This window comes from Arvicola amphibius, chromosome 10 (assembly GCF_903992535.2).
Source record: "Arvicola amphibius chromosome 10, mArvAmp1.2, whole genome shotgun sequence".
NCBI lineage: Eukaryota > Metazoa > Chordata > Mammalia > Rodentia > Cricetidae > Arvicola > Arvicola amphibius.
This window is the reverse complement of record NC_052056.1, coordinates 112,237,790-112,254,801: the sequence shown is the minus strand read 5'-3', so window position 1 is coordinate 112,254,801 and position 17,012 is coordinate 112,237,790. Positions and strand designations below refer to the sequence as shown.

Sequence of the window (17,012 nt, the reverse complement as noted above, 5' to 3'; positions counted from 1 at the left end):
AGGGCTAGGTAGGTGACAGCTCGGTGGGTGAAGTGCTGGCTATGCAAGCAGATGAACCTGAGTTCAGATTCCCAGCACCCACAGAAAAAAAAATGGGCATTGTGATATGTGCCTGTAGCCCCGGTGGGAAGCGGGGAGGAGGGAAGAGGCAGGTGGCTTGTTTTGCCGAAACAGCAAGCTCATGGTTCAGTAGGAGACCCTGTCTCAGAAAATAGGGTGGAAGGCAATTGAGGGATGATGCATAAGAAGTCAACCTCTGGCCTCCACACACTTGAGCTCGTACACACGTACACACACGCACATCTACACCACATGTGACCACACACATATAAAGGAAGGAAGCAACCAAAGTGTTTCTGTGGTGGCGTGCCCCCCTCGCATGAGGCCCTAGATTCAACCTAGTTCTAGAGAAAGAATAATAAGGCCCCTTCCATTCTCTCCTCAGCCCGGTGCTGTCTCCACACAGGCCTTCCCTCGTGGCCAACTCCCAAACATGCATGAAACACAGTTCTTCTGGGAGGAAATAAAGAATTTCTAACTTCTCATGTCTTCACACACTTTCCATCGGAGGTCCTGCCAGCTGCCTCTGCCCAGGTCCTTTCAACCTTCCCCCACATATTGGCTGCAGGTTCTTCCTCTCAAGATGCAATCGGATGGTTGCTGCTTGCTGGCTTAAGCATCCCTCCTATCCACAGCCATGAGAATGGAATTGTGGGCTCCTCATTGTCTTCCAATCCCTTGTCAACCACTCCCTACCTTCTTTCTTCCCTGTATACACTTGTGATACGTCAGCCTCTTTTGTGATCTGCAAACACACCAACCTGGGCCTTTCCCGGGATATTGTTGCCCGGGTCCAGAGAGCACTCCACAGCAGGTGCTGCGGTAGGCCCTTTCCCTCACACACTCAGGGGCTCTCTCACGACAATCTAACCCTCTACCTCCAGTATTAGGATGTGTGCTCTACACCGCTCCTGGCACCAGCTGAAACGTTGCAATCCTGTTAAAGACGTTTCTCAGGGGCCGGTCTACGCGGCTCCCAGACAATGCCCTGCTGTGTCTACGGCCATCGCCCGGTCCGTGGCACCCAGCAGGAGCTCAGCACCGCTTCTCCGGTGACAGACACTCCTGTGACGCAGCGCCCGTTCATACATCCGGATTCCCCGCAACACGGGGCCACGATAGCCCCTCTTCGCTCCCGCGCATTTTCCAGTCACATCCACCTTCACCTTCGCCCTCGGGGGCCCAAAACTCTCTGGAAAAGGTAGCCCGAGCCCCCGACCTGCTGGGAAACCCTGAGAAGTACCTAGGGGACGGAATGATAGGGAGCTCATTGACCCTACCTTGGGGCCGAGTCCGGCTGGTCTTGGCCTGGGAGGCGAGACTGGAGGTCGCTGCGAGGGTTGCTTCTAGGCCGGCGCCCCTGGAGAGGGGCACTTGCTTACCTGGGGTGCAAGCGGATGTGTGGAGGCCCAGGTGGGGTGGAAATCAGCAAACCCGAAGATGCCGTAGACACGCGGCTGACGGCGCTGGACCGAGGGATTGTGCTTGCCACAGAGCCTCCACCCACAGGGGAGGAAATAGAGCCCAATGGGGCCTCGGGGAGGAGTTTGGTGGGGGCTTGGGCGTGGTCTGGGCGGAGGAGGGGCGTGACTTCAGTGGGCACTGGCCCAGTGCGCTCACCTCCCGATGTGCGCAAACCGCTGGGTCTAAGACCCCAGTGCCCTAAACTGCCCAACCCACGTCCTGGCCTCGCCCTTACACCACCAGGCCCCTTCCTAAAGCCCGCCCCACAATCCTCGGCCGCCTCCAGACCCTGCCCTCAGCCCCTAGCCCCGTACCCCGCCTCCAGCCGACCATGTCTTGAGAAGCCAGGCTCCGCCCCAGTCTATGACCCGCTGCCCAGAGCTTCCAAACCCCGCCCTCAGCCCCCACCCCGGCGCCTCCAGGACCCGCCCCCAACTCCACTTGGCACTCTACCCGGCACAGCCTCGCAGCGCTCCAAACCCGCTTTCAGGCTCTTCCTCTTGCTTCCAAGGTCTGGTCCCCCGCCCCAGGCCGGCTTTGTCAGGCCCGCCCCAGCTCCAGCCTTTCTGGGCACCTGGACTTACTCCAATCAAGCTGTTGGTTTCTGCACGACCTTATCTCTGACCTTTTAACCCAGCACCGCCTGCTGGGCGCTCTCTCAGACTACCGCTTCAGCTGGTCAACTTCTGGTTCCCGCTTCCCAGTCCTAGATCTCTGTGATGCTCCAGCTTGCACGTCCGCCTGCGTCCTGTTTTTCGGACGCACTGGTAGGTTCAGCGAAAGAGGCTTGGATTCTTCCACAGGCCTGAACTTCTAACACAATTGGAAAGCGCTCTCCCACTGAGCTGTATCCCATTACTGCCCCACCCCCACCCCAACACTCACAGACAGACTTTCACACCCTTTATGATCTTCCCATCCATGTGAGCCTCATCTGATAGAGGGAACTGATGAGTACAGGACACGGGAAACAACTCTAGGCTGCTCCCCTCTTCCCCTCTATGTAATTACTTTTCTGTTGCTGCAATAAAACACTCTGACAAAATCAATTTAGGAAGGAAGGCTAACAGTTCCAAGATGTGCATCTATCACCGAGGGGCAGGAGACTGGGGCATCTGATCACACTCCATCTGCAGTCAAGAAACAGCGATGAATGCTGGTGCTTAGCTGTCCATCCCCTTTTTATATACTCTAGGATCCCAGGCACGGACCAGTGCGCCGCACTGGACAGGTCTTCCCACCTTCATCTAAAGAGGACACTCAGGCATATCCACAGGTCTCTCTCCCAAAGCTGATAACTGTGATTGAACATTACAGCCTCCAGAGAAGGGACTGAAGCAGACACCTGTATTGATCTTCTCCAGACTTTGGGCTCATTGTGGCCAGGCTTGTAGATTGGACGCTGGACCCTGGACCCGTGAAGCCTGGGCTAAGCACAATAGTAATTAAAAAAATGATCACTGTCTTTGTTAGGGGTTCTATTGCTGCTATGAGACACCAAAGCCAAAAGCAATTTGGGGAGAAAAGGGTTTATTTGACTTATACTTCTACATTGTAGTTCATCATTTAAGGAAGCCAGGACAGGAGTTCAAACAGGACAGGACACTGCAGGCAAGAGCTGATGTAGAGCCCATGGAAGGATGCTGCTTACTGGCTTGCTCTCCATGGCTTGCTCAGCCTGCTTTCTTATGGAACCTGGAACAACCAGTCCAGGGATTGCTCCATTCGTGAGGGGCACTAATTAAGAAAATGCTTTAGAACTGGATCCCGTAGAGGCATTTCCTCAACTGAAGCTCCTTTCTCTGATGACCATAGCTTGTGCCAAGTTGGCATAAAACTGGTCAGGACAATTTGACATTGTCATGACCTCTAAAATCTGTGACTACGATACTTCAATTTCTTTTTATATTTATTAATTTATTTGTGGGGGCACAGTTTATATGTGGGGGTCAGAAGGCAGCTAGCAAGAGTCAGTTCTGAGAACCATGTGGGTTCCAGGGACTGAAACTCAGGTCATCAGACTTAGCAGCAAGTGCTTTGCCTACCTGACCCATCTCATCAGCCCCTAATTATGTTGCTTCCTGTGATAAACAAGATTACACATGGCATGAAACAAAGGACCTTGAGAAGGGTGATGACCATCTTGGGACCTGGAGTCACCACAGGGTCCTTACGGTATTGCTTGCAGACATGAACCTGAGTTCCAGAGATGCCTGCTGGATATTGGAACCCAGGGCAGACTCTGAGCCCCCACTGTGGTATCTTCTTGTACATACTTGGACTTGAGTGTAGTGAGTAAGCTGCCCTCCAACACGGTAAGAACGCATGTTGTTTTATTTTTCTATTTTTTTGTCTGTATATGGGTGTGCACGTTTTTTGCATGTGCGGACATGTACCGTGTGTGAGTGCCTGTGCACGAGTGTGTGTGCCTATGAAAGGCCAAAGTTGATGTCAGGAATATCTTTGCTCATTCTTCCACCTTATTCATTGAGGCAGGGTCTCTTAACAACTCCCAGAGTGGGCCAATGTGGCTAGCCTTGCTAGCTAACTTGCTCTGAGGATCCCCTGTCTTCACCTTCCAGAACTGGAGTTGCAGTTGGGCATCATACACTGGCTCTGGAGATCCGAGCTCAGGTCCTTATACTGTGTACATCAAGTGCTTTAACCACGGGGCCATCTCCCCAACCCATATGTTACTTTACTCAACAGGTTTCTGATTACTTTGTTTTCTTCTTTTGTTGATGGAGGGGAGTTATATAGTCTAGGCTGTGCTAAGATTACAGGTACAGGATTACACCATTATACCTGGTGTTTGTGTGTGTGTGTGTGTGTGTGTGTGTGTGTGCGTGTGTGTGTTTTGCTAGAGATGAAACCCAGAGCTGCTAGAAACAGAACCTAGAGCCTTGCTGCTCCCTCCTGGTCATTTTCTTTTCTTTCTCTCTTCCTTTTTCCCCCTTCTTCTTCTCAAGACAGAGTTTCTCTATATAGGCCAAGCTGGCCTCAAACTCATGAGTCTTCTGCCGCCACCTTCCAAGTGCTGGAATAACAGGCACTACATATGCATGACCCCAGGACTTTTTGTAAATGTCATTTTCAGGCCAGTTGTAGTGGCATGCGCTTGTCATAATAGCACTCAGGAGGTAGAATCAGGAAGACCAGGAGTGTAAGATCATCTTCTAGACACCCATCATGAGTTCAAGACCAGTCTTAACTACATGAGACCACATCTTAAAAATAAAAATTAGTTGGGCAAGTGAGATGTATCATTGGATAAATGTGATTGTTGCCCAGCTAATAAATCGAGTTCAATGCTGGGACACACATGGTAGGAAAACAATGGACTTACACAAGTTGTCCTCTGACCTCCCACATGAGTGCCACCGCACATATAGGTAAATATAATAAAGAATAAACTCATCCTCAACTGGCGGTTCTACTACTCAGCCACATGCATGTCTGGGAACAGCTGAGATTACAAACATATACCATCACTCTGGCAGGTTTGCGAGCATTTGTTCTGGTAACAGCTGTGATAATCCTATAAACTAGAGCCTCCTGGCCCGAGATCGGCTTGCAGGATTAACCCTTTCCGTCAGGTCTTTCCTAGGCCCCTGCCATGCTCCATCACCCACTCTTTCTGCCTGTCCCTCAGGCCCTGCTCTGTAAGGATGGGAGTGGCGTACAGGGGTATGGCTAAAGCCCAGCATAGCAGCCAGGAGGGCTGAAGGCTGATCGCACAGCTATTCCCACACCTGTTCTCCCTGGCATCACCTTTGCCAAGCAAGATTCCTCTTCTCTACGGGAACTAGCAGTGGGTGGGTACGGGGTGGTTCTTTGTCCCTAGAGGGATTTCTGTTAAAGATCAGCGGGTTATCTTTATGTTGTGTGATTTTGAATGCTGACACAGCTTCTCTAAACCTATTGATTCCCATCTTTGGAAAGGAAAATAACCATGCTGGTCTTGAAGGAGGGAGCTGCAGATTTCTAGAGGTGTGGGACCACACTGTTTCTACTTGGCCTGAGTAGGGGTCAGCACAGGAAGAATGGAATGCAGAGGATTGTGAACGGCTTCCTCTGCCTAGAAGGTACTTCTGCTGCCCCTTTCTTCATCCTTTCACCCACGTTAGTCAGTGACCCACCTTGCCTGTCCCCTCCCTCAACAGTCTTCTCTTTCCTGGTTCTCTTTTTCTACATCCTTGGCCTCCCTAGAGAGTGCCCACTTCCAACCCCATCCATCCCAGTGCCAAAAACAGCCTGGACCAGGGCCTTATGCAAAGAGAGCTGCTGCAGGCTAGACAATGGTGGGAAACTCCCTCCTGGTTGTCTGCCTGCTGCCTGATCCTGTGTGCTACTTTGTGTAATTGTGAGGGTGTGTCTGTCCCTGGGGACATTTGTCTTCAGGACTGGGTAGGTAACTTTGTGTGTTGGTTTCCTCTGTGGGTTGCTCTGCTGTGTCTGAGTGTTTCTGTGTGTGTATGTGTCTATCTCTGTGCATGTGTGTGTGTTCCTGTGTGTATGCCTGTCTGTGTATTTGTGTGTTCGAATTGGTATGTGTGTTTCTCTGTATCTATTTCTGCATGTCTGCTGTATTTCTGTATATTTTTGTTTCTGTTTCTATGTATTTCTGTCTCTGTTTCTGTGCATTTGTGTGCTTCTGTAAGTGTGTATTTCTGTCTCTGTTTCTGTGCATTTGTGTGCTTCTGTAAGTGTGTGTACGTTGGTGTGTACCTGTGTATGTGTCTTTATATGCTTCTGTGTATGTGTGTCTCCATCGGTGTGTATTTCTGTGTATCTCTGTATGTATGTATGTATGTGCTTGTCTGTTCATCTGAGGACCTCTGAGAAAAGACCTTTGACTTGAACCTCCCCATTGTGGAAAGTGGTGTGGAATCCTGCCTTGGCACTCACCTTAGAGATCCTGCAGCCTGCTTTCATTTCTTCCTTCTTGCCTTCTCCATACCCTCTCCTACTGTGCCTCAGTCTTCTTATTCAGCATAGCAAACGCTGAGTGCTAGACGTCTCTTCATCTTCCCTGGGAAAACCTGTCCAGTTTTCCCAGAGTCAGCTGGCACATGGCCCCAAGAGAGTTGGATAACAAGTTCACAATGGCAAGGCCTCCTGCCAGGCCAGGACCCATGACTGTTTCAATGACTAAATGAAGTCACAGCCCAAGATAGGAAGGGTCATGGCCAAGTCATGTCCTACAACAAGGGTCCTTTAAAATTCCCATTTTATAGCTGAGTTCAGAGTAGAGGAGGGAAGGAGAGAGAGAGAAGATAGAGGGGTTCCGATGCTTCTAAGATGCTTACCTATCCATTAAGCTATTAACCCATCAGTGGATTCATCCATTGAAGTCAGAGCCCTCATGACTCATTGCCTGCTTCTCTGGGGCCTAAGCCTTTACCACATGAAACAGGTGAGCTTTGGAGGGACATTTATAGTCAAAATTATTAACACATATTAATTCTATTTTTAACTTTTTCAGAGCCCTGAACCTTTTTTAGCTTAATATTTCTAGGAACTCGTGTTGGTGTGTCAATGTGTTTATTTTTTGTGTGTATATGTTTGTATGTGTGTGTATGTGTATGTTTGCATGTATGTATATATGTTTGTATGTGTGTGTTTATATAGGTTTGTGTGTATGTGTATATATGTTTGCATATTGTATAATTGTATGTTTGTATGTGTGTGGATATGTGTTGTATGTTCACATGTGTTTGAATGTATATATATATATCTGTATGTGTGTATATGTATATTTTTGTGTGTGTATGTTTTTATATATGTTTGTGTGTATGTGTATATATGTTTTGTGTGTATATGTTTGCATGTGTGTATACATTTGTATTATGGATATGTGTGCATCTATGCATGTATATGTTTGTATGTGTGTATGTTTATATGTGTGTATGTGTATGTGTTTATATATGTGTGTGTATATTTGTATGTGTGTATGTATATATGTTTGTGTTATGTGTATGTGTATATGTTTATATGTGTATGAGTATATATGTATGAGTGTATATGTTTGTATGTTTATGTGTATGTGTATATATGTCTGTATGTGTGCATGTGTTTGTATGTGTGTTTATGTATATATGTGTGTGTACCGCATATAAATGCTGGATTACAGATGAAAGTTTCTGTCCTGCCTGTTCTCACAGCTGTTCAGTCTTAAAGAAACACATAGAGGTTTATATTAATTATAAACTGTTTGACCTATTAATTAGCTCAGGCTTATTTTTAACTAGCTCTTACAAGTTAAATTAACCCATAATTCTTTTCTATGTTTAGCCATGTGACTTAGTACCTTTTCCCAGTAAGGCATTCTCTCTCATTTTACTTCCTTTGCTCTGGCTGGTGACTGACTCTTTGCCTTTCCTCTCCCAGAAATCTCTTAGTCTGATCACCCAACCTGTACTTTCTACCTGACTACTGGCCAATTGGTGTCTTATTAAATTAATATGAATGACAAATCTTTACAATGTACAAGAGCATTTTCCGACAACATAGATGTAAACATTGGTTATCTTTTTTATTGATCTCCACTTTTTAGAATCTCCCACTACACCTGGAGCCCACTATTTTGGCTAGGTGTATTGATTAGAGAGTCCCTAAGACCTTAACTCCACTTCCAGCCCTGGGATTATAAAATGAACATCACTGTGGGATTCAAACTCAGGTCTTCATGCTTGCACAAGTACTTTACTGAATGAGCCATCTACACAGGTCTTCAGTTTTAAAATAGCATTAAAACCCAACTAGGGGAAAACTATTTCCTTCTAGACCAGAGAATAGAATCTCTGGCCTGAGTGGAGGTCCAACATTCCAGGTGGGTGCATCAATAACCTGGCTAAGGATACCCCTCAAAGAGGTACATCCACCTTATGCCATACTAAAGAAACAGGAGGACTAATTGTTCCTAAGTGAGAAGATGTGCCTGTCTTCCCAGAATCCCTACACTCTGTGATGTCTCCTATATAGCTCTGGTCCTGCAGCCTCCTAAATTGGTCTGCTTTTCTGAATTACTAAAAAAAGGTTTAACTTTTTTTCTTTGTATCTCTTTTTCAAGCAGGCTTTCCATAACGCTTTGAGTGTTACTCTTTCCCTAACACTCCCTCCCTCACATGAGGTACTTGTCTGCAGTGTGGCCGACCTCCATGCTGGCATGATTTTCTCTCTTACTCTTTCTGGACTTGACCATCATTCCATCCCCCGCCCCTCTGTTGCCCTTCAGAAAAGAGCAGGCCTCCCAGGGTTATCAGCCAAACATGGCAAAACAAGATCTACATCTTATTTTAAGCTCTAATAAAATTGACATTGTGTTTTTTTCTGAGTTGTTTTCAAATTCTTTTATTAACAAGACTAGAAGCTCAAGAAAGAACCTCAGTTTCCCCAGCAACGTGTAGGGATTCCACTAGAACTTCCCAAATTTCAAGTGACACTTGGATCCTTGGAAGTAAATATTTCTTAGTGTTTGGATTGGTTTGTTATTCTTGTCCTTCCTTCCTTCCTTCCTTCCTTCCTTCCTTCCTTCCTTCCTTCCTTCCATCTTTCCTTCCTTCCTTTCTTCTTCCTTCCTTCCCTTCTTCTTTCTTTTTCTCTTTCTTTTTTTCTCAGTTATATTTATTAATGGTTAGTATAATAATGATCTCAGAAGTCTTTCTCTTCATCAGATGTTTGAGTCCCTTGCAAAACCTTTGGTTTCTGAGCTTGAACATAGATCTTTACTCCATCAATACTATGATTTTCCTGTTGTAGTGCATTCTGAAGTTCTTCCTGTGAAGAAAACTGAGCCCAACCCATGCCTCTGTGAAAGCCAGTCTCTCTGTCAAAAGGTACATTGCACCTTTTTATATGGCCAAACTGAACAAAATGTTCTCTCAGCTCACTCGACGCCACGGTCCAAGGAATTTTTCTAACAAAAGCAACATGCTGACCAGCACGCGCACGAAACGCCATTGCCCAACTCATGACAGAGGCTGCCATGTTAAAAACTGAATGACCCTCTTTCTTTCTTGTAGTCATTAATGTGACTATTTAAAATGATCAGCTCCCAGGGTTTTTAAGCTATCCCAGGCTGGCACTTCTTACCACTGTCCTTTGGTTTATTTGTCTAAGATAGTGTTGCTGTGGAGCCCAGGATGGCCTGGAACTCACCATCTTCCTGCCTCAGACTCCTTACTGCTGGGATTGCAGGCAGATATCACTGTACCTGGCCGTCTTGTATATGTGTGGAAAGGGGAGATCATGAATGTGTGGGTGTGGGTACGTACATGTTTGTGAAGAACAGAGGTTAATTTCAGCTGTCATTCCCCACATTCCATCTAACTTGGGTTTCGTTTTGTTGTTTTAAGATAGGGTTGCTCATTAAGCCAAGCTGATTAGCCAACAAGCCCCAGGGCTCTGCCTGTACCCAGGTCCCCAGCATTACAGAGGTAGGATCACAAACATGCATCTCTGTGCTTGGCTTTTATGATAAAGGTTCTGGGTATCAAACTCACATCCTCACTCTTCTCGGGCAAACTTTTACCAACTGAGCCATCTCCCTAGGCTCCTACACAGCTTGTCCTTTCTTATAGCTCCATAATATCACAAATGTCACACCTAAAAGGATCTTCACTTAATGACCCCCATGTTGCTTCTAACCCAGGTGACAGCAAATGGATTATCTATTATAGAAGTTTCCAAACCAATGAGCTTGTCTCCTGAATTAAATGTTTATGAGTGAAGTTATCCAGAGAGGCTGAAAAAGACATGACTCTGAACAGTATGCCAAAGGTTTCCCACAAAGGTCCCTACTGCTATCAAACAGTTCTAATATCAGAGGCTTTATTAACTTGTTTCAATTTACATTTTGGTCACCTCTGTGCTTAAAAAAAAAAAAAACAATCTGTAGTCTTTTCCTGGAAGGCTTTGTGTGATTTTTGGTTGTTGTCTTTTTTTTTCGTATTTATGCAAGGAGCACGGACACACACACACACACACACACACACACACACACACACACGGGAGTTGTCCAGCTCCATGCTGGGCTCAGAGCCCAAGGCTGTGCTAGTTAATTGCCTTACCTACAGCCTCAGCACAAGTTGTATGTGTGTATTCATGTGTGTACACATGGGATGGGGCAGAGGGTGTTATTACCTAAGACCTATCAATCTAGGTGGGTGGGTGTGTTTGGGTTTTTTTTATAACTGTTATTATGCAATTTGTTTATTTAATTCATCTGCATATGTGTGTGTTCATGGCATGGGGCACAAGTGGAGGTCAGAGGACAACTTGCAGGGATCAGTTCTCTCTGCCCGCCCTGTGGATTCAAGGGATCAAGCAAAGGTTTTCAGGCTTGGTAGCAAATCCCTTTACCTGCTTTGCCATCTCATTGGTCCCCAGTCTTGCTGTGTAAGACTAGTTCGATTTCTAGCTTTGGTAGTATCCCCAATACTGAGTTCCACAGTGGTCATACCAGTTTACACACCCATCAGGAGCAAATAAAAATTAAAGATGAGACTCTTTCAGAGCCAAGAAGACTCTGCTCTCCTGGATGTGTTACTGTAAAAGTGGGTCCCTGATTAAATAAATTCAGTAGGTCACAAAACAAAAAGAGAAAACAAACATCAAAGTGGGATGGGCCTTGGAGGAAAAGGAGGTCGGCAAGGGCGGAAGGGGGGATGAGAGGGTGGAAGTGAGTATGGTAAGAATACATTGCATATAGCTATGAAACTGTCAGAGAAAAAAATTAATTTTAAAAACCTAAGGGTATAGTAGTGGGAAGAATACCTTGGAGTAACCAAGAACCAAGAACTCTCTAATTGGATTTAAGACACACTTGAAAAGAGGGAATTCATGTCTGGTACTAGAAACCTAGCCAAATACCCAGGGCTAGGGAAGTCATGGATCTTGGAGAAATTACCACTTTACTAAACCAACATATCCTTAACTACATTCTAAAAATGAATCTTTATACTTTCAGATAAGTGTATTCTTCACCCTTTATCGAGCAAACTTCTTGTTGCAACAGTTAGAGAACAGTACAGAAAACCACAACCAATCAAAATGCAGAGTTGCAGAGCCCAGTTGCATTGAATACATCTACAATACAACTCCCACATTAAAGGCTCAGGGAACAATGCAGAAGAGGTGCAGACAGACTATAAAAGCCAGACAATCAGGGAGTTTACTGTGAGATTATATCGCCTAGTAACTCAGAAGTTACACCCATAAAGTCTCACCAATGTGACTGCATAAAGATGAGCTGAACAAGGATGACATTGATCATTGCAAAGTGGACCCCAAAAAAGCCCATGAGATCTCAACCTACACAAATAACTACAGCAAGTAAGGAGTGCTGAGAGCAGGAAAAATAGTCTTCCCTAGTGAAGAGCACACCAACTGGTCACCCAATATTAAATGGTCAACCCTAAAACATTTACATACAAGTGACATTTTATAAACTGGGCATGGTGTGGCAAGCCTTTAATCCCATCACTCCAGAGGGCGAGGCAGGAGGATCCCTGTAAACATGCCAGTCTGGTATACATGGAGTGATCCTGTCTTAAAAAAAATAAGTGGAGAGCAGTTGATGAAGACACCCACAAAAGACTCTGGTCTCCATGTGTACAGTGTATGCAGGCACACACACTTGAATTGGCTAATGGCTTTCATTTTGAGAATTAGTTTATCCTTTCAATTATAACTGGATCTCATTAACTATAACAGAGAATGAGTTCGTTGTTACTACTTGTATTTTTTTTTTTGAGATTTACATATTCTTCCTGCTAATGCTTCTGTTTCCTGTTCTGGGTTTTTTGGTGCGTGTTTTAATTGGGAGGGACCTTTTTCCTAAGACCAGTGAGCCAAATCTCAATAGAGTCTGCCTTAGACAGTCCAGGACAGAACATAGAGACATAAATGTTTCAGTGGGTAAAAACGCTTGCCTTGTGAGCATAAGGTATGAGTTCAATCTCAAGAACCCACAGAAAATGGCAGCTGTGACGGGCTTGACAGACGTCCCAGTGGGTAAAGTGCTTGCTGCACAGTCATGATGATCTGAGTTTGGATCCCCAGTAATCACATATAAAGCTAATGTACAATGCTGTACACCTATAATCAGAGCACTGGGTGGGTGGGTAGAGGGGAGTCAGAAACAGGCAGATTCCTGAAGCTCATTGGTCAGCTAGCCTATATGAATGTATGAGCTCAAGGCTCAGTGAGAGATAAAGAGATCATATGCATAAAGAGATCATATACATAAGGTAACATTATATAGACTGAGTAGGTTGTGTGTCTGTGTCTCTGTAACAATAACTAAATAAATAGAGTCCATAAATTTGAGAAAGAGCAAGGAGGCACATGGGAGGGGTTGGAATGAGGAAAATTAAGGAGGAATGATGTAATTATATTATAATTTTTAAAAAATAAAAATTAATAGAATAAGTGAATAATGTGAGGATTGATTGAAGAAGATACCTGAAGTCCACCTCTGTCCTGTGTGTTGTAGTTTAGCAGAGGTGAGAACAAACCACAATGTACAACATGGAAGTTTATTGATAGGGGTGTAAAAAGGGGGGCTCATGGAAGCCGGCCTCAAAAGGGGAAATGGTGTAGAAAGAGTAAGGAACAAGCAGAGCTCGCTTTTAAAGGAGCCTTAGCATGCTTACAGAGACACAACCATGCAGCCCACGCACACGAATTACAGTAGTGACACATGGCCATAGGACCCTGGGCTGACTGAGCATTCGCCTGAATACTGAAAATGCATGCGTGGCCATAGGATCTTGGGACTGGCTAGGATTTGCCTGAGTACTGACAGCACATGTGCAGCCATAGGACCCCAGGGCTGGCTAGGTATTTGCCTGAGTCCTGATAACACATGTGCAGCAATAGGACCCCAGGGCTGGCTAGGCGATACCAGGAATGGTAACATTCTTCCCTTCTGTTGATTATAAAAATGTGAGTTAGGGATAGCTAGTGGGGGTGGGAAGTGAGGGTACCAGGTTCTCAAGACTGCTTCCTGCTGACATGGGAACGTACCATTTTGGGAAACCTGGGAAAGCAGGAGTGCTGGCCACATCCTAAGGTAGTTGGTTGTTTCACGGCTACACAGGCTCTGTGGAACCCTCTGGCACCTTTGGACCTGCAGGATGCTGGCAAAGCAGAAGATAAAGTTAAGTTTAGGAAAAAAAATATACTTTTCCTTAGATCCTATTAATTGAGATGGGCAGTCCCAAAACCAGGGAAAGGGGATGGTACTTATCTGGAGTGAATCTGACCTGTTTTGGGTCAGCTTCTTGGAGCCTACAAGAATTTTCATTTTACAAAAAGAGGTAAATTTTAGACACATTAAAAGACACCCAAAAGGAATTTAAAATCCTGAGCTTGTGGCTATGATGATGTAGTGATAGATACAGTGTTTAGTGCTCTGCTAGAGTAGATTAATAGATTATCAGAATTCTATCAGTGTTTAAGTCATGGGCAGCAACACAGCAAGAAAGAGGAATCTGGAATAGGCCTCGTTCTTTTAAAACACCTGTTCCTTCCCCGTCATCATGGCAGCCCCTTAACACTTGGGAGGCACAGGTGGTTGATTGCTGAGGGAAGTCAATAGAAAAGAATTATATTAAAGTCTCTCTCTGTGGGTCTCCTTTCTGAGTTCAGGGGTGTGGATATCTCTGGGAGGGTGTTGTTTCTTACCACCCAAGCATGTTTGACAGTCTTTATGTCTCCAGCTCTCTGGCTAATGGTTGGTAGCCCTGTAGCAACAGCTAATTAGTTTATTTAGAAATTTTGAATATGTCATTGGAGATCCATAGGGAGGAAATTGATGAAGCAGGGTGTGATTAGTAGAGACAAGGGAATAAGGAGAGAGGTTAGGAAGAAAAACATATAGGGTTCCCAACCCAGTAAAGCTGAGTACAGTTGTGGGGTGAAGCCTCATTCTTCTGGAATTGGGGACAAGACAGTTGATCTCAGTGTCCTGGTGTCCTCTGAAACTTAAGGAAGCAGAGTCTTGTCGGGGCCACTGTCTATGAAGAAGGATTCGCTTGAGGTGGAGGGGTAAAGGGTTTGAGATAGGATAAGTGAATCCAATGAGGGAGGCCCTCAAGCTTAGTAGCTGTAGGTGTTACAAGAATTACTTTGAAAAAGTCCTGCTATTTATGGAGAAGGGATGAGGGGCATTGGTCTGGAGGAGAGAGAAGGACCTGATCCCAGATGTTGATTGGGGATTGGCAGAGGTTGGTGCATGGTCGGGGTAGGGAGTAGTCAGTTCCATAGTAAAGTAGTAAAGTTCCACAGGAGGGAACAGAGATGCTAGAGTAGGAGGGTGAATAGGTGATCAGAGAGAGGTGAGGGTTTGGATTGGAGGCCAAGGATAGAACTGGCCTCCCACACATGGGTTCAAAGGGAGAGATGGAAAGGATGAATTTGAGATACTGAGAGGTGGGCAAGATTAGAATGTAAATGTGGCATCTTCTACTAGTACCACTTGGAGAGAAAGAACCCAGGAAGGAGGTAGCGTTTGTAAGCCTTTGTAAATTAAGAGATGGGAGGAGAAAATAGTGGTGGGTGACCCAAAGATCAGTTTTTTTATTCACAAATGAAGAGCTCAGTAGCTGCTAAAATACATATGCAGGGTGCCCATCCCTGAGTCGTTAAGATCTAGATTTTTTTGACAGATATGCTACAGGTGCAAAGAAAGGTTCCAACTGGTGGCCTAGGACCCAAGGGTATATCCCTCTTTTTCTGTTATATAGAAGGAGAAGGGATGAGTTAGGTCTGGGAGATGAAGGGCTGGAGCCTGGAGGAGATCCTGTTGGAGTTTCTGAAAGGGTTTAATAATGGGATTGAGGAGTGGTTCATGTGGGAGGCCAATGGCTGCCTCATATAAGGGTGAGCAAGGAGGGAGAAAGGAAATCCAGGAACATAGAAGCCAGCTATTCCTAGGAATGAATAGTCCCTTTTGTAGAGGGACTGTAAGAAACTGGATTAGGTGTTTTCTATTCGAAGTAATGGCTTTATGGGTTGGGGTAATGGTTAATCCCAAGTAGGTGACCTGAGGAGTAGACAGTTGGACCTCGGAAGGTGAGACTCTATAGCCTTGGCTGGACAAGAAATTTGGAAGAGCAGAGGTGTTAGTTTGGCTAGTTTGTAGGGACAGGCTACAAAAGAGGATGTCATCTATGTACTGTATGAGTTTAGATTTGGAGAGAGACAAAGAGAGTAGATCATAAGCTAGGGCCTGGCCAAATAGATATGGGCTGTCCTGGAATTCCTGGGGTAGAAAAGTCCAGGTGAGCTGTGTGGAGAGGTGAGTGTCAGGGTCAGTCCAGGTGAAAGCAAAGACATTTTGAGACTGAGTGTTGAGAGGGATAGAGAAGAAAGCGTCCTTGAGGTCTAGGACTGAGAAATGAGAGGTCCCTGAAGGGATAGAGGAAGGATGGAGGTAGGGATGAGGCACCACAGGATAGAGGGGGACCACTGCAGAATTAATGAGCTGGAGGTCTTAAACCAGGCAGTAATTCCCATTATGTTTCTTAACAACAAGTATAGGGGTGTTAAAAAGAGAAGATGTAGGATGAAGTAGGTTTTTTTCCTTGGGAGGGCAGACATGATAGGTTTAAGTCCCCTAAGGCTCTGGAGTGAGAGTGGGTACTGGGCTTGGATAATGTACCAGATAGGGTCCTGTAATTGGACAATAATAGGGGAATGGTGCCTAGCAATAGAGGGGCTTTGGGTATCCCAGACTTGGGGGTCCACCTGGAAGGCTGACAGAGAAAATGACACATTGGAACCAGTAGGGTGGGCGACTAGGAGGAGGAGAAGGGCTGCTGGTGAGTCTGGGGTCAGGCAAATGAGGGGAGCAGAAGAAACAGAAGCGCCCACTTTGGCTAAAAGATCCCTTCCCAGTAAGGGTACAGGATGAGTTGGCACAACCAAAAATAAATGAATGAGAGGAATAGCCCTGAAAATGCAGTTGAGTGGTAGAGTCTGATGAGGTAGGTAAGGCTGTCCCCCAACCCCAACAATAGGGAAACAAGAAGGAGAGGTAGGCTCCCAAAACTCTCTCAGGACCGAGTACATGACTCTGGTGTCCAAGAGGAAGGAGATGGGCCTTCCTGATACCGTGATGACTACCCAGGGCTCCCTATCAGAGAAGACAGTGGTGGGGTTGAGAGAGCCCCGGTCCCCTCAGTTGTCCATGGCCAGGCCTAGAAGGTTAGCTGGAGAGTGCTCCGTGTTTGATGTCCCCATGCCATGAGGTGCATGGGAGCTGTCAACTGACTAATGTCCCTCTTTGTGGCACTTTGGACATGGCCTAGGTGGCCTGCGGGGATTAGGACAAGCTTGGGTACATTGACCCTCCTGACCACATCTGAAGCAGGGACCCAATGGTCCTCGAGCCCCTGGGGCCAGTTGGATGTCCTTGGCCAGCGTTTGGTATTTCTGTTTACAGGCTTTCTTGTCTCTCCCATGGTACACTTTAAAGGTCA

General features: G+C 45.8%; 2 protein-coding genes across 4 annotated transcripts in view; both read right to left on the bottom strand.

Moving 5' to 3' along the window:
- Cers4 (ceramide synthase 4) overlaps positions 1-2,076 on the bottom strand; it is a 34,885-nt gene extending 32,809 nt beyond the window's left edge. The window contains exon 1 of one of the 3 annotated variants that reach the window (XM_038345753.2): positions 1,978-2,076. The gene's annotated coding sequence lies outside the window, so the exon portion shown is untranslated. Of the gene's footprint in view, positions 1-1,340; positions 1,759-1,977 lie in introns of those variants that run through there. The other 2 variants (XM_038345751.2, XM_038345752.2) reach the window with 2 other exon arrangements.
- Positions 2,077-9,177: 7,101 nt separating this feature from the next.
- On the bottom strand, positions 9,178-9,513 carry LOC119824194 (SRA stem-loop-interacting RNA-binding protein, mitochondrial-like). Its single transcript, XM_038344338.1, has one exon. It carries the CDS (start codon positions 9,511-9,513, stop codon positions 9,178-9,180), a length of 336 nt encoding a protein of 111 aa, XP_038200266.1.
- Between the last annotated feature and the right edge of the window lie 7,499 nt (positions 9,514-17,012).

Excerpts from the sequence above, each read along its gene's own strand:
- LOC119824194 (XM_038344338.1), bottom strand. The coding sequence starts at position 9,513 with ATGGCAGCCTCTGTCATGAGTTGGGCAATGGCGTTTCGTGCGCGTGCT.